Here is a 24396-nt window from a genome sequence, read left to right as displayed (position 1 = left end):
ATTGTTGGGGGCAATATGCTGACTCTCTGTAAACCGCTTAGAGAGGCCTGAAAGGCCTATGAAGCGGTATATAAGTCTACTGCTATTGCTATTTGTTTACAGTAATAAAAACATTAGAGATTAAACAAAATGCAAAACAACAAACAAACTAAAACCAACACAAAATAAAAGACAATGCAAAAAACAACAACAACACTTGGAGTGGAGCAAAAAGGAAGAAAGGGGGTATCTGTCATCTTTGCCAAAGACTTGAGCAAAGAGCCAGGATCTTAGGGTGCTTCAAAATACCAATAGATAGAAACTGTTCAGATTTTAGTCTAATTCCAGGAGAGCAGGTGCTGCTTTGGAGAAGATGTATTTTTGGGTTCCAGACAGATAGACTTGTTTAATCTATGAAATTGACAGGCATGAACAACTACACCCACACATGCAGAGTTCAAGCTACTTTATTATTTTGTTCCTGCCAATAATACAGGAATCTTCCAAAACTGGCAACCTTCCCTCGCCACAAATAGATACGGCTCCAGGGAACGCACTGGGGGTCATTCCTAAACCTTTTGCAGTTGCACAGTGACTCCAGGCTAACTGGGCTTGAACCCTCCTCTATGTCAGGTGAGATGCTTCACCACAGAAACCTGGAGTCTTTCAGTAGTGCTGAATGGTGGAAGATTGGAAATACAGTATATAATTGTGTTATTTTGCATGCTTTACAGAATTAACCATAATTCATTCGGCTCACATAACATCTTAACTTGGAATGGGAAATTAATTGGCCATATGCAGTTTCCAGAATACCCTGAGAGGGTCCAAATGTTTTAATGTGGACTATTGTGCAAAATTAGTGCTTTAAACTTTTAAGATTAAGAGTGAGCAAATTGGAACAGGGAAGTTTTGGAAGGGAGCTGGAATGTTTGTAGGACTGACACACTGCATTTTAGAAATCTTGTTGGCTAACTGGGTGAGGCTATGTGGTTTTCATGTGGCTGAGTGAAGGATGTCTTTGCTTACTTTGTGAGCTCATGGCCTGAGAGGGAGAGGCTTATGGCAGCAGCTGACTGATTGATCAGGTGAGATTAGCTGTGGATAATGTGGCATTTCTTAGTCAACAGCTTGATCCCAGCCAACATTCTTTGAAAAGAGAAGTAATCTGGAACCTCTGACTACAGTGAAGATCAGGAGAGACTTCTGACTATCACTGACATCCTACCCAGAAAAGACTAAGTGTCAAGGTATGTTTAGCAACTGTGAGGGAGTCAGGACATCAAACTCTATAGAAGCATTACATAGAAACGATCTTTTAGATCAAACAGTTTCTAAAGCAAAAAAAAAGGGGGGGGGAACCAACAGAGAAGATGGTGTTTTCCTATTGATTGCACAGAGTGCCAATATAGAACTGGCTACTGTATTCCTGTTCCAAATGTAGGTCAGTTAGAGAGGCATTAGGGAATTGATGGAAGAGTTTAGATTTATTAGACTTTGGAAAATGTTTTGCGGCAATCTGAATCTGTTTGTGAAAGAGAGGTTTCATTTTGACTGAAATCCTATTAGGCTTTATAAATGGCAGAACACCTTTGCAAATCAAGGAGTGCATATATTTCAGAGGATAGTGTAATACAGTGATGGAGAACCTTTTCAGCACCGAGTGACCAAACCGAAATGGGTGTGTGTGTGCACGCGCCAGCCAGCTGGTCTTTGCGTATGCCAGAGCGCTGGAAATCCAGAGACAGGCCGGCACGTGCATATGCGCAGGCCAGCTCCTCTTAGCATGTGCACACCAGAAATCAGAAGAGCAGCCGGTGACAGCACACGTGCCCACAGAGAGGGCTCTGCATGTCACCTCTGGCACGGGTGCCATAAGTTTGCCATCACGGGTGTAAGATATGTTGTGGAGGAAATACATGTAGCAATTAAAATAGGGACTGCATCCTTTTTCTGCCTGTCTTTTAAATGTAGTCAGGGTTAATTTCAGTTCCTCTCTTCACCTAAACTGACACAGCCTGCCCCAGACAAAATCCCCATGCCATCTAATAGCCAAATCTGTCTCTAGCTTTGCCTCGGTTTACCTTCCCAATAAGCAACTGAGTCCGAAGATCATTTCAAAGCAGTTTATTAGGGTACAGCCCAAGGGCAGCTCTTACAAAGGAACTGTAATCGAGAAAAAACCCCAGGTTCTGTCTTCCATCAGCTGAGGACCTCAACATTCCATCTCTTTTAACAAGGCATCCCCAGCTCTCTCCTGAAAGGGCTGCTTTGCCAACAATAGAAATACTCAAGGTACACTAACAAGGACCTGCCTAGGTTTTCCTATCTTGTAATCCCCAACGTCTATAAAAATTCTTTGCTTTCCCTTGTTCATTGTTTCTTGTAAACCAGGCACCCAATGATTACTGCAATAAACATAGTCCTTGTCCTTGGTGTTATGGTCTGTATTTTTGAATTGTCTATGAGAAGATATACTGTATTTTTTGAAGTGGATCACTTACTGGACAAGATAGTGGGAAACAAAAAAAAATTAATGCCAGCAACATTTGGAAAATAATGTGGAGCATAGTAGTTTTTCAAACAATGCTAGCAATTGGAAGAATTAAGTGTACTGAGTTGCAGACATATGCGTTAGTACATACAGCACCACCAGCACTATTGCCTTTTAGGCAGACTTAAAAAGTTGACTCTTTCTATAGGTACTGAGTCAGGAAGATACATAAATCTGCTAAATGTTTTGTGTGTGTGTGAGAGAGAGAATGCTTAAGTTGTCCAGAGTCACTTGTCAAGTGGGTAGACTTAGAAATACAATTAATAAATGGAATTGATGAAAAATTGATATAATAGAAGGATATAATAGAAACCTGGTAGAATGGAGAGAATCAATGGAATGCTGTCAGTGCTGGATATAAATTTTATAGAAAGGGTAAGGAAGGATGCATTGGTGAAATCTTGCTTTTAGATCAAAAAGTTTAAAAGCTAACATACTAATATACAAATACTACATTAATCTAATTATCCAGTCCAATATTTAAGACAGATGGAAGAAAAAACTAAATATTACTGGAATTGACAACCTTAATTCAAGAAGAGACTGAAATGATATAGGGCTCCTGCTTGAGCAAGGGGTTGGGCTAGAATACCTCCAAGGTCACTTCCAACTCTGTTGTTCTCTTCTAAACAAAGATATTTGTTCTATCTCTATTTTCCTTAGAAGTTTATTTCAAGCACTGTTCTTTACATAAAGTCACTTATGTATTCCACTGGTATACAGTATGATCCATTTAAAAGAAATGCTATTTAGCAGCATTTGGCCCTGGAAATTAGATCCCTACTTTAGGCTCCCCTCCTAGAGTTGCAGCTGATTTGGGTGACCTTGGGCAGTGAAGAGAAATGTCTACGTATTTCTATTCAGCAATTCTGCTTCCTAAATTATAACTGCTGACTTGTTTTAGCAAATATTTTCTATTCCCATTGTCAGCAGTTTAGGGTCCATTGTAAGCAAAGAATCAAACTGAGAGTTTGTTGCCCAGTGTGCAATCACAAACAACAAAAAAGGAAATGTTAAGAACATCAGCTGTGTCACAGAACTAAGATATATGCTGCCTAGAGTTGTTTTGCAGAATGAGATAAGTGGCATACAAATTTAATAAATAAATAAATAAAATAATTGTGTCATGCAGGTTATGTTTTGCCTATCAAGATGACTCTGTGGAAATAATTTCAGGGAACAAAGAAAAAAGTATTTTATAGATGGAAGGTAGAGGATGACATAACATGAAAGTGAAGGAAAAAAGCAAGACTGTAAAATTCCACCATACTGTAGTGTACTGGTTAGCGCTAAAATAAAACTGGGATGGTTCACGTCCATGCATATCAGAAGTGGGTTTCTACCAGCTCGCACCGGTTCAGCGAACCAGTAGTGGTGATTTGGCCTGGATTGCAGAACTGGCAGTGACCCAGGCTGGCCACGCTCCCGAACTGGTTCCCTGGTCTCTGCTGCCATTGTTGGCCTGGTTTTTAGTAGTTTTTCATGTTCTTCATGCTTGCGCAGAACAATTTACAGTGAACTGTGCATGTGTGCAATGTGAAGCAACGCTGGTAGAAACCCACCCTGATGCATATTTATAAAACTCACAGAGAAAATTTGTCAATATCTCTTAGCCCAATCTACTTCACTTAGCAGGTAGGCAACAAAGTGGAATATAACTATAACAAATTAGCAATAACTGTGGCATTTAAGCTGTGGGCCAATTAATGATTCATATCTCACATCAGCTATAAAATTGGTGTGTTTTGCAACTACAAACCATTCCTGCTTTATTATTTACAACAATATATGAACCAACCAGGGACATGGTGGCTCAGTGGCTAAGACGCTGAGCTTGTTGATCAGAAAGATTGGCAGTTCAGTGGTTCAAATCCCTAGTGCTACGTAATAGAAAGAGTTTCTGTTACTTGTCCCAGCTTCTGCCAACCTATCAGTTCAAAAGCATGTAAAAATGCAAGTAGAAGAAATAGGGGCCACTTTGGTGGGAAGGAAACAGTGTTCCGTTCGCCTTCGGCATTTAGTCATGCCAGCCACATGACCACGGAGACATCTTTGGACAGCACTGGCTCTTTGGCTTTGAAATGGAGATGAGCACCGCCCCCTAGAGTCGGGAACGACTAGCACAGATGTGTGAGGGCAACCTTTACCTTTTTATGAACCAACCAATGCATGATTTTTGTACCACATGGTAATCATAACACTAGTTTTAGAAGCATCATATTCTACTCTTGTCATGCAGAACTATTTCACTGACTTTTCGATTTGCTTAAATCATAATTCTTTGAAAACTACACTTGCTACAAAACTTGTGGATTATGTTATATAGGTACAGGGAATTTATAAATACTCTTTCAGCATCAGATTTAATGCCCAACTGCAGTCTTAAAATCTGCCGATCTTTATGAATAAAAGCTGGGGCAAATAAAGAACAGTGGCAGAACACTGACTCAGCCTGAAGACCTCCTGCTTTTCTAGTTACACTAATTAAGTCTAATTGAGCCGACAGCAAAAGATCTGAGGCTGTAAGGAAGGCCTGCTGGGACAAAGAAGCGATGCCTGCTTTCCCTTTGAAAATACAAAAGGTGACAGTTTTATCTGAAGCGAGCTTTGGTATAGATTGGAGCATCTTAAGTACGATTCCCAGACTTGTCTGAAATGGTATAAGGCAGTGATGGCGAACCTTTCAGCACCGAGTGCCCAAACAGGAACGCATTTGCATGCTCCAAAGTACCAGAAACCCAAAGACCAGCTGGCTGTTTTTTGGCTAGTTTTGGCTGTTTTTCGGGCTGTTTTCAGGACATTTTTTGAGCCATTTTCAGACCATTTTTCGGCATTCCGGCACCCATGAAGATCAGCTGGATGGCACGCATGTGCATGGCGGAAACCAGAAGTGCAGCTGGCAATGGTGCACATGCCCACAGAGAGGGCTCTGCATGGCACCTCTGGCACGTGTGCCATAAGTTCATCATGGGCATAGGGTTTCCTGCTTGAGCAGGGGGTTGGACTAGAGGACCTCCAAGATCCCTTTCAGCAATATTCTAATTGATTGATCTTAGTAGTCCTGGACAAAATAAAGAACGAAATGAAAACCTTGAACGTTCTTGAATTTATAACCTGTTAATTCAAGCTAATAAATGTATACTAGACTGTTATACTATACTACTGCTATAACAGTTACTTGTCTAACTGTTAAAATACAGATACTGTTTTTATATACAGTCTCTCTGAATGCTCCCCAAGTACTGTTATCTATGTGTTTCTTGGAGGGATGAATGAAGAATGCCATGAGTGTATTCAAGGGTATATGCTTATCATGCCAACCTTCATGTTCTGCCCAGCTGCCCAGCTAAAGCAAGCTGTCATTTATATTGAATGGCAGCAATATAGAAAGATATTAGAAGCTGATGGCTGTACCACATCTCAGCGAATGTTGTGTGCTGATTGCTGAGAAGAGAAGGCAAGAAAGACAAAGATCTCAGGAAAGAACCTAACAAAGAATTTTAGAGAGTTGTTAAAAAACCCACCAAGAAGCAGTATAATAACATTTGTAAAGACACTGCGGGAGAAACAGGCAGAAAACAAGAAAGGTCTTCCAAGATATTCTCTGTTTATAAAAACCTTTTACTGGAAAATGAAGTGAGATCATCACTCTGATCTTTACCAAGTTAAAAAAAAACTACAGAAATTGATGGAATTTTTGATTGATGGAACCTATAGAAATATGTGGAATACATAATGAGGAAAGCAGAGTGGAAGGAAAATGCGTGAGTTTTAAAAATTGGAGGAAGAAACATCAATAACTACCGGTAGCACTATGCTGGTAACATTACCCGAATAGCTGAAAGTGTAAATGATCTGCAACTTCTAGTATTGTAATGAAAGATGGAGCACTGCAAAAAATAGGACTATGAAATTATGGTTAAAATGTGACCTGAAAAGCAGCTCAATTTATATCCATATTACTATTAGAAATTTATATTGATATCATCTTCTAAACTTTGCTAACTCATTAATTCCTAATATGGGTTATGGGACCATAGTTTTGATTTGTCCCCGCCCTTCTAAAAGAATGTTAGGTTAGAGATGCTCTACCAAAACCAGATAATTTGTTCTCTAGCCCAGAAATTATATATTGCCAGCAGCAATTCACAGCCTGTAGCAAAAATCCCCTATCCCACCCCGAGATGCAGGGAATGAAACCTGGACTTGTTTTATTTATTACGTTACTTCGTTTAGATTTTGTTTTCCCATTCCCATTCCACCCCAATGGAAACCAGACATCATATCTGGAATCTCCAGAGTTTTATAATCCAGTTGTTGACAGCCTGGAAAATAGCTGTACCATCTGTTCCCAGGCCCTGTCCAGCTTGCCTGGCAAGCATATGCTCTGCTCAGAGATATGGGTTCTACATACTGCAAATCAAGATCTTTCTATCTTTGAAATGCTGTATTACTCCTACTATTTATCTTATTAATAATCACCGAGTACTCCTATCATTATCTCCTATTATTTTCTTTCTGCCAGCTCCAGTGGACACTAAGTAGAGCTAGGGTTGGGTAGCTTTAAAGAGTGCTTCAGGGAGGCAGGGTGTATCTTGCTATGCCCTTTGCCCAATCCCTGAGCCGGGGAAGGAGGGTCTCATGAATATGAAAAGCATCTGTACTCTCTCTCTCCCTCCCCTCCTTTTCTTCTCTCCTCCTCCTAGTCTCCTGGCCATGAAGGCAGCAGCAGAGCAGCTAAACGCAGGATGCTGAAAACCCACAGGAAGCTTTTCCCAGGGACCCTAAAGATGCTACCCAGCTAAAGAGATAGCAGGCATTCAGGTAAGGCAGAATTTGAAATAACCTTGGGTATTTGTGGCTCACCGAGAGGAGGACCTGGGAAAACCTGGAGGGACTGGTCAGCGATTGCTTCGCCCCAGGCTCAGTTAGGATTTCTAGACAATGGATGTATGCTATGCTTCGCTTATCTGGAGGATGCAGGATTAGTGAAGCAGATGGGCCTTGCTGAGGGATGTAGGAATTCTTTTCTCTCTCCCTTTCCAAATCCCATCCCATCCCATCCCGCCTGGATTCCTCAAGAATGGGGGAAAAAGGGCAGCCGTAGCTCAGCCTCCTTCTTTGTATTACTGGAGGAAATGGATGTTGCCGCTAGCTAGCTGCTACTGCTTTGGTCTGCCTTTTGTTTGAGGATTTGTGTCTCTCTTCTCCCTCCACAGCAACAACCCCCCCTTGCAAAGATCAAATTTCCTTCAGTTCATGGCTGATTTCATTCATTTCTCTCCCCTCTTGGCTCTGGGTCATCAGTCTTGTGGAATTTGGAGGCTAAATAGGGTTGCATGGCTTCGTAACACCAGCATACAAATGAATACTGATGTTTGAATCATTTCTTTTAAAAAAAACCACAACTTTTTGTTTGATGCGAAAGTTAAATAGAACTGCTGCTCTTCCTTTGCTGATGGATAAGCATCGTCCTCTTTTGCTTGAATGCGGGAAGGAGAATGAAAAGAACTATTCTTTTTCTTGTTTATCAATGTCATGGGAATGATTGAATCAGAGATCTGGAGGAGGCAGGGGAGGGAGCCAACTTCGTGCCATTTGTTGTGCAGTGCTTGCTTGTGTTACTACCTCCCCCCCCTCCACCCAATGAAATGTAACATAAGGTGGCATTCTGCACAGTGACTTGTGCCGGGAGACACATGTGGCATTCTCTGGAGATGTGATGCCTAGGAAAAAAAAGTTACTCTTTGTTTTATGCCTAGGAACAAAAAGTTACTCTTTGTAACTTTATATGTATATTAGAGATCAAATGGACATTTGACTACCATTTACCTAAGAAAAGGTGTTGCCAGATTTTAGAAAAGAAAAGAGAATGGGAAAACATAACCATCAACCTCACTGCCTTTCTCACGGGCTGCATTTAGCTTAGTTGGACCCAAAGTTATGCAAAACTGCTCTATAGTCCCCCCACCTTTCTACCTTCCTCTCTAAATCATGTTCTATAATTCATATCTATATATTTATTGATCACATTGAGATTCCGCCTTTTATCTTATTCAGCAAAGCATGATTAGGCAAATATGACTGAAAATGAGGGTGAATTCACCCTCTTTCTCTTTTGAAAGAAAAGCTGCTTCTTGAAGGGCAGACCTGAAATTCATGTAAGATTCTTCATGCTAATTCCCCCTGGCATCTTCAGGTAAGACTGAATGTGGTTTTAGGATGAATCTCCCAGCTGAAGCTCTCTCCACATATGCTTGTCTGCAACTAATGCTGTCTGAAGCTGATGGGAGTTTTAACGCAACACATGTGGAAAACATAAAGTTGGAGAAGGCACATAGCTAATACTGATTGGACCAGTGATCCAATAAAGCAGCTTATTATTTTGGGTTTCTTTTTTAAATTAAGAAAAAAGGTAGCATAAAATAATTTAGTACGATTCTCCTCATCTCCATTCTAGCCGAGAGTTGATGGCTTATTCACTGTTGGCACCTTTCATTCAATACTTTGTCAGTGATACCTTCGTTCAACTGTTTAGAAGAATTTAACAGATAATTCATATAATGTGCTTCTCCAGAATCTGGTATTATAACATAAATCCTGTGTCCTCCTTGAGTCTAGTGATTCACTGATTAATTAATAAGCATTGGATTCTCTACCACCTCATTTTTGCTCTAAACATCATTAAAACATTAAATAGAGCAAGTAAGCGTGAAAATAATCTGTTTTCTGTGCGGAAAGATAGCTGTGCAACATTGAATATCTAATTCATATAATAGTTGCATTACATATTTATCTTTGTCAAGTTAGAAACAGCTAAAACAGAGAGCCAATTTGGTACAGTGGTTTCATTAAGGCAGTGTTTCCCAACCTTGGTTGCTTTCCTCTGCCCTTTTTCTAGAGTCTCAACATCTTTTTTACAGTGTGATGACCAAAACTGGATACAGTCCTTTAGGTCAGTGTTTCTCAACCTTGGCAACCTGAAGATGTCCGGACTTCAACTCCTAGAATTCCCCAGCCAGCGAATGCTGGCTGGGGAATTCTGGGAGTTGAAGTCCGGACATCTTCAAGTTGCCAAGGTTGGGAAACACTGCATTAAGGTACCAGGCTAGAAACCAGGAGACCGTGAATTCTAGTACCACCTTCAACACAAATCCAGCGGAATGATCTTGGCCAGTCACTTTCTCTCAGCTCTAAGAAGGAGGCAGCTGCAAATTGCTTCTGTAAAGCCTTGCCAATCTGTATTTTTTAACAAATTCATGTGGGGAATCCAATGCTCTTTTAATTTTTCTACGTTTTCCCCCAAAAGAGAAAGTTGATCCCATTTATAGTCCTTGCTTAAGGATGGTCATGTTATTCAATGTCCTCTTTTATTTCTCATGTACGTGGTCTTCACTACATCTTTGCAAGATACCATCTTCCCTGGAACTTCATATCAACTCTGCATTTTCTTTCTGTTAACCAAATTTACTTTTCACTTCCTTCAGACCTTCTGAACTAACAGACAATGTTGAAATCCCGACCCATCACCCGAGTAATTAAAATAGATAGAAATCTCTGTGCAACGATTTAGCCAGTGTTTTAGGAGATACATACTTGGTCTTGGTTTATTGCAGAAAGTAGTCAGAGGTGAATCTAGTGGTTAGTGCTTGGAAGGGGAAACCTCCACTGAAGGCTAGACATTATGGTATACTGGGAAATAAACATACTCACATATACTGTATGTACAAAAGAGTATATTATAAATCAGTTTTGGATTGTTACTATGGTTACATCCATATAAAGATCTCAGGAATTGAACTCAACTCAAAGGCTTGACTTTTGCAATTAATTTTCTCTGATTAGAGCCATGTAGAACAACTCTCTCATTCTCTGCTAATGCAGAATGCAAGAGATTGAAAGCTCCTACCAGAAAGAAAAAATGATTATGTTGGCTACCTATTTCTTGGTGCAGTCTTCTCTTTCAAATGCCCTTGCTTGCTCTGTGTCCTTTTTAAAGAGATATCTCTAAGCTCATTCAAAGTTCATTTTGTTAATGTTTCCCCATTATCCACTTTCCTTAAGTTAACTCCTCCTCCATTAACAGTTGAAAGTACCCTCTCAATACACTGCTCTGAATATATTTAATTACCTGCATTGATTGGGACTTTCTGTCTAAACCTAGCTGCAAGCAGTAGCACATTGAAAAATGGCAGCTGGCAGCCTCAAGCAGTTCTCTGTATTAGATTGAAGCCAACAGGATGTCATCTCCCTCAAGCTGTTAGGATGGAGCTGTCTGCATTGACTTTATCTAATGCCTTTGTTGCTTTGGAACAATTTGGGTGCCACTCACAGTTGTCCTTTCTAAACAAACCAGAGCCTTATCCTAACTTTTACCTTCAGTTCCATCATTGACCTGTATTTAGCTCCATGGGCTGATCCATTTGTTCCTGCTCCATCCATGCTGGGACCTTTTGTGATGTTGAAAAGCCAGTTTCTTTGTCTCTCTCTCTCCCTTAAGCTGACTGAGTTCCATAGCTCAATAATTCCTTGATATTTTGGATTTCTAGGAGAAGATCTCCATCCTTTAAGGATGGGCTTGCTATATTTCTTTGATGTATGGAGGAGAAGGATTAAAGTTGCCATCATGGTAGTTAAAGGAAGATTCCATGTCTAGCAATATATTGGATTATTCATCACCCATTCTCGGGTTTTAAACATCAGTGAAAGTTCAGCATATTCCTGCTTCTACAGGAAATTTCAGGCAGCTGCTTGGAAATGGAATATTGTGCCAGGCAAAATATCTTAACAGAAATGTTTTACATTTTTGGCTATGTTAGAATATATCCATATTTCAGAGTTCAATTTCAATTGTTTATTGTATAGTAATGTAACATTTATGGGAATCAGAAGTGTATAGAAGATAGGATCTACTGTCACAACAGAGAAAGATTTCTGACTAGGCAAGATACATTGCTCAAAGAAGCATTTTTGAAGTGCTTCAACTTTCCTTCTTGAAGTTGTTTATTTTATTGATTTCATATACTGGTAAACCAATTACATTCTGCAGATTTAGAGAAGTCGGAAGAAAGTGAATTATTTAGATCCCTTTCAAGACTGTTTCCTACCTAAGTAGAAGACCAAATGGGTGGGTGTAGCATATCCATCCTTGGTCTTCTTGACTCTCAGAAGCCTTTGATTCCATCAACCATGGTGACTTTCTGTACCAACTTTGGGGGTTGGGAATGAACAGCCTTATGCTGGGTCTCCTCCTTCACCCAGAGTCAGTTCTAGTCAGTGTTGATGGGGTAGGGCTTTGCAGGGTCCCTCAGAACTTCGCGCTTCCCCCCCCTCCAATTTAACATCTACAAGAAACTGCTGTCTATGGTTTCATCTCAGTGTCTAGAGATTGTAGGTTGGAAGGGGAAAAAACAGGCTTCAGCTCAACCCTAGCAAGACTAAGTGGTTGCATTGCCCTAAGCAGAACTGATGTGAAATCTGAGGATTCTTCTGGACTTGCAGCTCCTGTTCAGTAATCAGGTGTTCATCTTATACATCGGCTGTTCCCTTTTCTGGATCAGGAGGATCTGCTTACAGTGACTCACACCTTAGTCACCTGCTGGGTGGATTACTGCAATGCACTGTACATGGGGCTTCATTTGAAAAACATCTGGAAGCTATAGCTGCTGCCAAATACAGTAATGCAGGCAGTTATGAATGTATTTTAAGGTGCACATCTTACTCTTCTGTCAATAAGGTGCCTTGGTTGGAGATGTGCTTCCAGATGCAATTCAAGATGCTGATGCCCAACTAGAAAGCTGTTCATGGCATAGGACCAGGCTACTTGTTCCAATTTGTTTCTACCCATCCTATTACATTCAGCAGAAGAGGCATTCTGTGGGTCCCATCAGTCAAAGAATGTAATCAAGAAGCAGGTTTTTTGGTTGCTATCACTGTCTTATGGAATACAGTTCCTTCTGAAGAGTAGATTGGCCTAATCCTTTTAGCTTTTGGAAGGCCCTTAAGGCTTGGTTATGTACCAGGCATGGGGGTGAGAGTGCTAAGTGAGAGTTTGATGTACTGTTTTGGTGATTGGTTTGGTTTCTCAGCTGTTGTGTATGTTGCTGCATTTTACACTGTTATAAACTGGGTGGCTTTATCAATAAACTGAGACATGAATAAATTCAAAAGCAGTATATTTAAAATAACGTTTGCCCATTTTGTACAAACATAAAAGCCTAAGTAGAAGTTTTTCATGGGACCCCTTGCATTAGCATTAGAATTATAAATTTTAACAAGCGCTAAATGTTTTCAGTCAGCAGGCTTCAACTTGTCTCCCAGGAAATAAGAAGCAAGCTTTCTTGTACCATGTCTGGTCATCAAAGACCATCTCCCTCACTTATTTCAGCTTGGAGTTTTCTTAAATCTACTTGGAGCTGCTGTAGATGGAATTTAGAATCTTTTCTTTTTCATCTAAAGCAGGGGTGTCAAACTTGTGGTCCATGGGCCAGATGCATCATGCGCTGGCCACGCCCACCCATTTTAACGAAGGGGGGAAAGTTGTGATATGTCACATGATGACAATGTTTTGTCATGAGTTTTACACCCCTGATCTAAAGCATGTGCTTTCTAGATGATGCCCAGCTGCTTTTATCAGAAGCTTTCTTTGTTATAACAGTCAGAGATGAGTTGGGTTCTATCACAAGAAAGCATCTTTTTTCTACTTCATTTACAGATTTTTTTTAACGCATGGCTTACCCTTTGAAGAGATTCATATAAGGAGACAAACTTCAAGTATTCTGGTATCAAGATGTCTAGGGTTAGGAGGACAATCGTAATTGAGTTCATACGTTGCACAAAGCAATGGTTTCCCTTAGCCAGGGTTTATTGAATAAGCCACAATTAGCTTGGTTCACAGATTTTGAAACTCAGCTTCCACAAAATGCATCTTGTTAATCCAATGAGGAAATTTCTTTACAATAATAATATGTCTATATAATAGCAAAGAATTAGGGATGTGGTGGCTCAGTGGCTAAGACACCGAGCTTGTTGATCAGAAAGGTTGGCAGTTCAGTGGTTTGAATCCCTAGCGCCACCTAATGGGGTGAGCTCCCATTACTTGTTCCAGCTTCTGCCAACCTAGCAGTTCGAAAGTATGTAAAAAATGCAAGTAGAAAAATAGGGACCACCTTTGGTGGGAAGGTAACAGCGTTCTGTGTAACTTCGGCGCTTAGTCATGCCGGCCACATAACTCCGGAGATGTCTTCGGACAGCGCTGGCTCTTTGGCTTTCAAGTGGAGATGAGCACCGCCCCCTGGAGTTGGGAACGACTAGCACATATGTGCAAGGGGAATCTTTGCCTTTACCTTATAATAGCAAAGTAGCTATGAATACTAGAGTTTTATATAATATTTCAATTTAATTTAAAGAATACTCATTTGAAAGTAACGGAAATCTGTTTTGTTCTATTTTGCTTCATTCTGCAGGACCTGATGACTGAAGTAATTGGTTCTGCTCACTTCCATGCAAACCTTTCCTTGAACATGAGCAGCGTGAGGGGGTATCACACGTTCCTTGCCTTCTGCCTTATTCTACTCAACTTTGGCAGCCTGCAATGCCTTGTTTTAAGACAAGGGGACGAAAGGTATGAAAGGCAACTGCAACTGGCATCACCAGCAGGGAACAATTTAACAGACACAAATGCATCAAATCCAGAGGGTAACTTAAGCTCATCCATGAATATAGCCAGCACTTCTGCATCTGAAAACCTTTATGGAGCCCCAGTAGATCCATCTAGGAGGTCATTAAACAGAGCCACAACTGTAAAAACAACCTTACCAACTATTCTGCATGTTCACAATCCCTTGGAGCACTTGGATACGGATGCTTTTGCAAGCACAGATCTGAAGATTGCTGCAGAAAGCGAAAGGCAAATCCGTCTCAATGGACCCAATGAAAAACTGGATAAATATGGGACACAGGAAGCTTTAATTGCCGCTACTGTGACAATTCCAGATCTTCTTGTGGACGATGATACACTTAGCTCTGCAAGAGAAACAGTGGAGGGAGGTGGGGAAGAAAGAAAACTTGATGGAGATCAGTTTACAACGGGCAGTCTGGAGGAAGTTGCCCATGTTGACCCTTCAGACAATCCCCAGGTAACTATCCCCAAAGTAATAATTAGTTTTCCTGCTACAACGTCATCCAGCAACTTCTTCAAGAATCCATTTCTTCCAACCAGCCCACCAGTTGATTTGACAAAAGGATCTGATGGAAACAGCTTCCCAACAATCTGGATGGGCACAGATGCGGCTACAGAGCCAGGGTTGTTGCCTACAGATGCCTCTTTAAATTTGGAAGTGGAAAACTCAGAGAACCAAGGGCCCTTGAAAGGCATCTTAAGCACCACCACCATGGCCACTGCGGGCTTGCTGCTAAGTGATGAGTGGGATGATACCAAATTAGAGCCTTCCAGCCAGGCAAAAGCTATGCATCCTCTGAAGATAAACCAGCCTCAGATAGCGCAACCAACAGGACAGGAGGACGATGATGATGATGATGTAAAAAAGGACCCGTCACCAAGATTAAGGGTAACTACGACAAAAGGGAGCAAAGATAATCAGAATGGGTCAGGCCAGATACCCATGCAGGTAGAGGAATCAGCCAGTACAAGCTTGAATCTTGATCACACCATTGATCCATCTGAGAAGGTTGGAGCCCAATCTGAAAGTCCAGGGGAAAACGTAGATCCAACAGTGCTCACCAGGTCTAGATTGTTTCCTGAGACTATAACGACAACCGATGCAACCAAATCAGACGTCTTCCAAACCTTAAGACACCAATTAAGAGGTAATTTCCCCCCCCCCCCCCCCCCAGCACTATTTGCACTCATCGGTGCTTCTAGTTTTAAGATAACTTAAGACTATGGGCCACTGTTCGGTTTATGGTGTATACTGAAGTGATGCTATACATGATCCTTCCTTTTTTCAGGTTCCTTGTCTACCTAAAATATTCAGCGGGGGTTTAATTTATAACAGTCCAGTTTTTTTAATAATATCTTTTCCCTTTTCAGATGGGTTGTTGAGAGATTGCTTAGGCTCCCTTCTTCCTGCTCCTAATAAGCTTTTCCCCCAGGCTCCCAAATGCAGACAAAGCAGAGTCTTGGAGTAGCTCAGAATGATTCATAAATTCACCCTGACCCCCATTGCCCTTTGGATTATTAGGTTTTCTTTCAGTGGTAGGATTCAAATTATTTTACTACTAGTTCTGTGGGCGTGGCTTTGTAAGCGTGGCTTTGTGGGCGTGGCAGGGGAAGGATACTGCAAAATCCCCATTCCCTCCCCACCCCATTAACCTGCTTTCCGGCTCCGTTCTCCTGTGCAGGGCAACAAAAGAAGATCAGCTGGCAGGCAGCAGGGCCGGGGCCAGCCTATTTGCCGGTTCTCCGAACTACTCAAAATTTCCACTACTGGTTCTCCAGCACCTGTCAAAACTGGCTGAATACCACCTCTGCTTTCTTTGGTCACTCATATGATCCATTCTTGATTGAGCTTGATAGCAATAGCACTTAGACTTATATACCCCTTCACAGTGCTTTTACAGCCCTCTCTAAGTGGTTTAGAGTCAGAAAATTGCCCCCAACCATCTGGGTCCTCATTTTACTGACCTCGGAGAGATGGGAGGCTGAGTCAACCTGAATGTCAACCTGGTGACATTCGATCTGCCAAGTTGCAGGTAGCGGGCAGACAGCAGAAGTAACCTGCAGTACTGCATTCTAACCACTGCGCCACCACACCTCAGTATAGGCCAAATCTGATAGGCCAAATCTGTTAAGTTACATTCCAGAAGGCCTCTCTTCCCCTTCGCTATACTTCTCTATTCTAACCTATGGCAATGCAACATCAGTACCTTAGCTTTTCTTAACCTAATGCCCTCCAGTTGCTGTGAGATTGCATCCCCACCCTCACCCCGCAAATTCCTAGCCAGACTCCAAATTGGAGAGGATGATTTTGATGACCTTCTCACAATGAGAAGGTATGCACTGTATATACAGGTGATTCTCGACATACGACGTCTGGTCACTTAGCAACCATTTAAAGTTACAGTGGACTTAAAAAGTGGGACTTGCAACCCAGATCTGACGTTCTGACAGCCACCTATCCCACGGTCAGGTGACTGGACTTCGGAGCTTGGCAACACAGCTGAATTTGCAGCCATTTGCCACGCTCCCTGGTAACATACCTGTGTTTCCCAAAGATTTTGTCCAAAACTGACACTTTGGGATTTTGGCAAAAACACACACAATAGGGAATAATGGGTTTGCTTAACGACCATGGCATTGGCTTAATGACCATTGCAAAAAGGATCGTAAAATCAAGTTGGTCACGTAACCAATCCATTTTGTGACCATTACAACTTATGACTGTAATGGCCAGGCTCCAGTACGCTCATAACTTGAGGACTAGTGTAGACTACCTAAGCTATGAAAAAATAAACACACATAAAAAAGGGGGATAAATATTTTTTATATTTCTATTTCCTAAAGCTGGGGGCTTAGAAATAGAATAGATAGTCCTCAACTTACAACCATTCATTTCGTGACTGTTCAAAGTTACAACAGCACTGAAAAAAAGTCACATGAACATTTTTCATACTTGTGACTGTCGGAACATCCCCATGGTCATGTGATCAAAACCGAGATGCTTGGCAACTGACCCATACAGTTGCAGTGTCCCGGGGTCACGTGATCCCTTTTGCAACCTTCTGGCGAGCAAAGTCAGTGGGGAAGCCAGTGTCAGGGTTCTAAATAGCATCCAAAATAAGACAAGAATCCGAGGCGAGAGATTCCTCAAAGTTCCAATTTATTAAGAGAGCCATGTTGGCACATCTGGGAAAACCTGAATCTGAAAACTTCCAGGTTTTCTCACCCAGTTGAAAGTTCAAGATCCTACCCCAACACCCACAAGTTCATCACATGGACCAATCTTTCACTGCCACGAAGATAGATTCCTCCCATCCAGATCCGGCCGGGTGCAGGGACAAAATCAACCTTGACTTTCAGAGAAGAATGTTATTATGGCTACACCTCACCCAACTCCACATAATTCCCCCTCCCACGATAGAAAGTGTAGCAGGCCTGAAGTCCAAAAAGAAACGATAGCTTGCAGGTCTGACAGCCAGATTCAGATTTACTTAACAACGGTGTCACTAACTTACCGATTGCAGTGATACGCTCAACAGCTGTGGCAAGAGAGGTCGTAAATTGGGGCAAAATTCACTTAACAACTGTCTCGTTTAGCAACAGAAAATTTGGGCTCAATTGTGGTTGTAAGTTGAGGATTACCTGTACTGTATTATTGTACGTATATGCTGAGCTTGGCAAATCCCAGGATTCTGTCTGACTCAATGCTTAGTTTTCCTTGTTCATCATAATTCCTTAAAATGCAAGTTAAAATCATTCATTTGTCATTGCCTTTTGCTGTCTCTTGTTTGCCTAAGGAGCCTCCGCTGTTCCCCGGCAAGAGGAATTCTATGCTTTGACTCAATGCTGCACTTCCTTTAGTTCCATCTAATTAAGACCCTGCATAGATAGGAACATTTGTTTTATTTTTCTTTAGACGAACTTCTTTTGTTTTATTTCTTTATATACTTCTTTGCAGGGGTGGGGGAAACAATCCCTGGACTTCCTGTGGCTCCAATTATTTTTTCTTCATCCAAATTAAGTTTTATGGCTTTCTTCGAAACTGCTCTTTCTGACACGAAGCCTCCTGATGCAACTTCCATCATTCCCAACCAGTCCAATAACCCAGTATTTCTGGAAGGAACCCGAAGAGTCTAAGTCCGTGGTACGACAAAACCGCGCTCCACTAAAGCACGCCCAATTAAACCGCGTCGCTGACGTCATCAGCAGGGCGACAACAGCGACCGCGGAGAAAAAAGGGCGCTTTAAATAGCACTTTGAAAGCAAGCCGATTCAAGTTAAGGTAAGGGTTAGGTTTAGGGTTAGGTTTAGGGTTAGGTTTAGGGTTAGGTTAAGGGTTAGGTTAGGTTTAGGGTTAGGTTAAGGGTTAGGGTTAGGTTAAGGTTTAGGTTTAGGGTTAGGTTTAGGGTTAGGTTAAGGGTTAGGTTTAGGGTTAGGTTTAGGATTAGGTTTAGGGGGGTTAGGTTTAGGTTTAGGGGTTAATTTTAGCTTTAGCGTTTACAGCGTGGTTTTTTCTCTGTGCTGTTGTCGCGCTGTGATGACGTCAGCTATGCGGTTTCGTCGAGCGCGCTTTAGTCGAACGCGGTTTTGTGGTGGAACCTCTAAGTCTAAGTTTTAAGTCTAGATTTATGATTCTTTTGCTCTTCCATTTTGACAGGTTGATCTTGGCATGCTGAGGGATTCTATATACGGAGGATGGGTCACTAAACTGGTTGTAGATGATTCACTGTTGATTTATTGAAAAGTCCACAGAAGGCTCAGTGTTTACTGATCTTACACTGTAAACCCAACCAGCAAAACCACATTATGTAATGGGTAAACCTAGCCCCTGAATGCATATGATGTTGCAGTTGGGGAACTGAATCCATTTTCCTGTTGTTTGACATACATTATTTTCAAAGATGTGAAACTGTTTTCCAATTGCATTGTATAATAACGCCTTCGAAAGGATGAGAGCATCTATTAACCTTCGCTTTCTATGTTCCGAAGCAATTCCTCTAGCTGCTCTGCTGACGCTTGGGAATTTTGGCAGGCTGTCTTCTGCAGCCTCGCGTCAGTGTATGGATTCCCTTGGATATTTTGGCTGCTTCTGTGCTGCTGCAGTGAACTCTGGATGGGCTTGGGTCCAAGTTGGAACCAATTTAACAAAAATAATCCTAAATGAATGAACTGTTTAAAAGCATTGATGGCTGCCTAAACTCCCATAGACCCTAATGGGACATAATGATAGACACCCTCTAAATATCCCTTTGTGCTCAACACTAGAGAACCAAGTGTGTTCATCTGGGTCATAAACTATGTAGGCCAACAAAGGACAAAAGCGTGGGTACGCTTATTCATTTTTTCAGCAATCTGATACAGAGATGAGGATCTCTTTTGGCTCTTGGAAAGAGCCGAGGTGGCATAGTGGTTAGGGTGCAGTACTGCAGGCCACTTCAGCTGACTGTTATCTGCAGTTCAGCGGTTCTAATCTTACCGGCTCAAGGTTGACTCAGCCTTCCATCCTTCCGAGGTGGGTGAAATGAGGACCCAGATTGTGGGGGCGATATGCTGACTCTGTAAACCGCTTAGAGAGGGCTGAAAGCCCTATGAAGCGGTATATAAGTCTAACTGCTATTGCTATTGCTATTGCTATATTCCCCCCCCCCCCAAACTGCAGAAGATCTTGAGAAAAGTCTACCTTAGCCTTTGAGAAGCAAAATAAAATGTTCTTATGCACTTTTTCTTTAGAAGGTGTGCCTCATTTATTTTTTTTCAAAAGCCATAGGGAGTCTTGAGGCCCTTAAATAATTAACACATTTATTTCAATATTAGTTTTTCTGAACTGCATACATTCTATCATATTATTAAGTTTTAGGCTGAGTAGAATTGTTCCACAAGAGAAAGTGCTTTTGGAGACATTGAGGTTATTAAATGCGGAAAGATAATTAGGGCTATGGAGTTAGGCCCAATCCATGGTGACTGTATGGACAGTCCGTATGTAATAGTGAGATCATCTCCTGCAGGCTTTTTCTATACAGAGCATCAAAGAACATTCACGATATAAAAATTGTGGTTATTTCACTGTACTAAATCCTGTAAAAGGATCATTTTATCTTCACTCCCTTAAAGCCTGTCAAAATTCTTAATACATTATCAATGCATTCGGGTTCATTTCTGCTTTCTTGTGAGAGGTAATAGTTATCTCTTGGAGTTCTACAACGTTCTTTTCAAGAGATTCACTAGAGTTATTCTTTCAACTTAACGGTTTTAGAATCTCTGAAGTACATTTGAATTGCCAAAATTCTGCACCTCTGTAATTGTTTCAGTCATAAGAAAGTGTTTTTTTAAAATTATAGGGCTACTGTGTTTCCCCAATAATAAGACCTACCCCAATAATAAGATCTACCCTGATTTTTAAGCCTGTACCTATTATAAGTCCTCTCCACAAAATAAGCCCCAGTGAAAGGTGGGCGTGGCCAGCAAAGGAGGTGGGGCACATGCATGGGCTGTTGGTGTCCAATAGTAGCTGCAGTCTGCATAGTGCAGGTGAGTTGATTACCTGTCCAAACAGCAGGCGGAGGCAAACTCAGAGGGGGAGGCATGTCATCTAGATAAGCTGCATGAGCTGTGGGGAAACTGAGAGTCAGTGGGCCGGAGTGGCAGGCGGCTGCAGGAGGCTCATCTTCACATCTCTTGGCTTGCCTGTGGCCTGTGCAGTGCGTTGGACTCTCCTGCCTCCTGCCCCACACCTCTGCCTCCATCTGCTGCTGTTGCTGCGATGCAACACGGCCGGACGGCCGTCCTCTCCGGCCCACTGACTCTCGGCTTTCCCTCAGCCTGTGCAGCGCCTCTGGATCGCCTGCCTCCCCCCCACGCCTCTGCCTCCGTCTGCTGCTTGGACAGGAAATCAACTCACCTACGCTGTGCTGGTTGTGCAGCCCCAGAGTGTGCTAACTAAGGGACTGGCGGGGTGCAGCTGCTACCAGGTATCATCGATCCCCATGCATTTGCCGCCTTTTGTGTGCACACCAGGCAGCAGGGCACCCAGCTAATCACCCTGAAATTTTGTTTCCCCGAAAATAAGCCCTAATGTTTATTTTGGAGCCCCAAAAATATAAGACCAGGTCTTATTTTCAGGGAGACATGGTACCTTGGTACTCATCGTTATTTGGTTCCAGGAGGCACAATGAATACCAATGTTTTGCATAAGAAATAATGGACTGAGTCACAACATGCAAACGATGCAAAATTTTCATGTCAAAATGTGTTGAGTACCAAATTTGATGCGTTTTAAAGCAGTTGAGTCCCAAAGTATCACTGTATAAGCAATTCAAGAATAAACACCTTGTCTGGAATCTCAGAAGAGTTTAGAGTTAATACAAATTTTCAGAGGCAGGAAGGGCTGTGCCATCATCTTTAGATTCTTTTTCCTTCTTTAAATAAAGGTGATGTTTGAAAAGTGGGAGTTATTTCCTTTTCAGTCAGTACGCTTTACAACTCAGAATTTACTCACAAATAGTCTAAGGAAGGAAACTTCTTTGCCTATTAGTTCAGTTACTGAGCTGTCCAGAATTAGTGGATAATTTTCAAAATTGATTGGAAAATTGAAATTGTGGAACATACTTTTGTCATTGAAAAATCAAAGTCTCCATCCTAATTTGTTTTGAAATCTGTGATCTTTGTTACTCTAAGAATATTTTCTTCTGCATCAGCTATATCTCTTATCTTTTTCCAGAGTTGAAAAGTTATCTTTCACACAAATTAAACATGTACCTGTTCCTTCTACAGAGTGCACACATTTCCTATAGGGTTTACATATTTCCAGGAAAACCTAACAATGTTTTTTGCTATAATTCATGTATGTATAAATCCAAATCTTTTTCATAAACAGTTGAATTCAAATGTTAGGAATATGCTTTAACATGCTAACATAATTTAATTCTTATCTCAAAACCTTGTTAACAGTGTTATGAACAGTCATCCAGTATGGCACAACAAGGAAACATAGCAATAGCAATAACACTTAGACTTATATACCACTTCATAGTGCTTTTACAGCTCTCTCTAAGCGGTTTACAGTGTCAGCATATTTCCCCCAACAATCTGAGTCCTCATTTTACCCATCTCGGAAAGATGGAAGACTGAGTCAACCTTGAGCCGCTCAGAACTGAACTGCTGGCAGTGGGCAGAGTCAACCTGCAATACTACATTCTAACCACTGCGCCACCATGGCTCTTATGTAAACGTATGTAAATCAAGTGTGTTAAGATTATAATAACTATTAGATTGGTATCCCACCTTTATTTTGTACGGCTCAAGATGGCATACATGACGCTATTGCCTCAACAATAACCCTGTAAGGTGAGTTGGACTAAGAGAGAAAGCTTTGCCCAAAGGCACCCAGCTGGGTTTCATACTTAAGAGAGGAGATGATTTCAGATTTATTGTACCTGTGAATAGAACCCTCTTTTAAACACCCACTGAAGAGTCCAATGTTCTCGAAAAAGGTCTTTTGATTAATTAGCCTCATTATAATAAGAAACACATTTTTGAACATTTGAAACCATTGGCTCCATTATTATTGCTAATAATTGTCATTATTTATGTTTGTAACATTTCCCAATTGTTGATACAACTGAATTGTTTGTTTTGCTTCTAAATAAAAAAATTATTTAATCCACAGTACTCAAAATATAGATATCCTTTTTACAATTGTAAGCTGATAATACGTCAGGTTCAAACTGAGAATTTAACAAATGTTTGAATCTACTGTGTTGCCATTCAATGGTTTTAGACAGGGAATGTTTGTTTTAGCAAGCTTCCAAAAGTTTTACCTGTACAATTAGAAAGAAGCAGATCTAGGATGTTTATCCCTTTCTTTAGCCTGGATTTTTTTTTAAAAAAACAACAATACTTTTAATCTTCATTTTAAAATAAAGGTCATTTCAGAAGGTCAAATTATCATAAGGATATGAAAAAAGATTGTAATTTCTTTTTTTATAAATTCCAAAAAGACCTACTTGCCTATAATAATGGGAGTACAATTACTTTCTAGTTACAATTACAACCAAGTATCAACCAGAATTTCAAAAGCATCAAAGAATACTTCTCTTGCATACTCATAGTGGTACATACTGATCTGAGGGGCAGTATTAATGTGCATAATGAGCAGGTAGTCCTCGACTTTCAACAGTTTATTTAGTGACTTTTCAAAGATACAACGGCACTGAAAAAAATGACTTATGACTCCTTTTTTACACTTACGACCTTTGTAGCATCTCCATTATCATGCGATCAAAATTTAGGTGCATGGCAACTGGTTCATACTTACGACCGTTGCTCTGCCCCAAGGTCATGTCAGGCGTTTCACAACCTTTTGACAAGCAAAGTCAATGGGGAAGCCAAATTCACTTAACCAAATTACTAACTGATCAACTGCAGTGATTCATTTAACAACTGTGGCAAGAAAGGTTGTAAAATGGGGCAAAACTCACTTAACAAATGTATCACTTAACCATAGAAACGTTAGGGCTCTATGATAGTAAGTCAAGGACTATCTATATCTGTGATGGCGAACCTAGGGCACGCCTGCCACAGGTGGCACATGGAGCCATCTCTCCGGGCATGCGAGCTGTGGCCCAGTGCGCATGCATGCACCAGCCAGCATTTTTCGCCCATTCCAGGAAAACCTCCCCAGGCTCTAGAAAAGCCTCTGGTGCCTGGGGAGGGTAAAAAATGGAACTTCTGGGCCTAACAGAAGTTCAGAAACAGAGTGTTTCTGGCTTCCGGAAGGCCTCGGGGGCCCCTGGGAGGCAGTTTTTGCCCTCCCCAGGCTCCGGATACTTTCCTCAAGCCTCTTAGAGGGTGAAAACAGCCTCCCTCGGGCTCTGGAGGCTTTCCCTGACACCTCCTGGTGCCAAAAACAGCCTCCGGAGCCTGGGGAGGGTAAAAACTCCCCCCCTGCACATGCATGCATAGATGGGCGGAGTGCCTTGCATTTCGGCACGCGAGGACAGAAACGTTCACCATCACTGATGTATGTATGTATGTATGTATGTATGTATGTATGTATGTATGTATGTATTTAGTGTCACAACCCCTGGTATGCCCAAATATGGGAGGAAGTCTACTGCTTCCATTCTCTGTCTATCAGCTTGTCACAAGAGACCATCATGACAGAAAGCCATTACTGTTGCCTTTG

The 24396-nt window shown here is 41.4% G+C and overlaps 1 protein-coding gene across 3 annotated transcripts in view; it reads left to right on the top strand.

The window, feature by feature from the left end:
* The first annotated feature begins 1075 nt into the window (after positions 1 to 1075).
* The window catches only part of ARMH4 (armadillo like helical domain containing 4), an 81249-nt gene continuing 57928 nt past the window's right edge, over positions 1076 to 24396 (top strand). For 2 of the 3 annotated variants that reach the window (XM_087728129.1, XM_087728114.1), the window contains exons 1-3: positions 1080 to 1229; positions 7240 to 7357; positions 13999 to 15361. In XM_087728129.1, the coding sequence (XP_087584255.1) occupies positions 14005 to 15361 (1357 nt within the window). In that variant the 5' untranslated portion in view covers positions 1080 to 1229; positions 7240 to 7357; positions 13999 to 14004. Of the gene's footprint in view, positions 1230 to 7239; positions 7358 to 13998; positions 15362 to 24396 lie in introns of all 3 variants that reach the window. The other variant, XM_087728121.1, reaches the window with a different exon arrangement.

The sequence above is a fragment of the Thamnophis sirtalis genome, unplaced genomic scaffold, assembly GCF_051295495.1.
Source record: "Thamnophis sirtalis isolate CommonGarterSnake01/CBP01778 unplaced genomic scaffold, rThaSir2_p1.2 scaffold_1, whole genome shotgun sequence".
NCBI lineage: Eukaryota > Metazoa > Chordata > Lepidosauria > Squamata > Natricidae > Thamnophis > Thamnophis sirtalis.
Note: the sequence above shows the minus strand (reverse complement) of the source record. Positions and strands in the feature narration are given on the sequence as shown.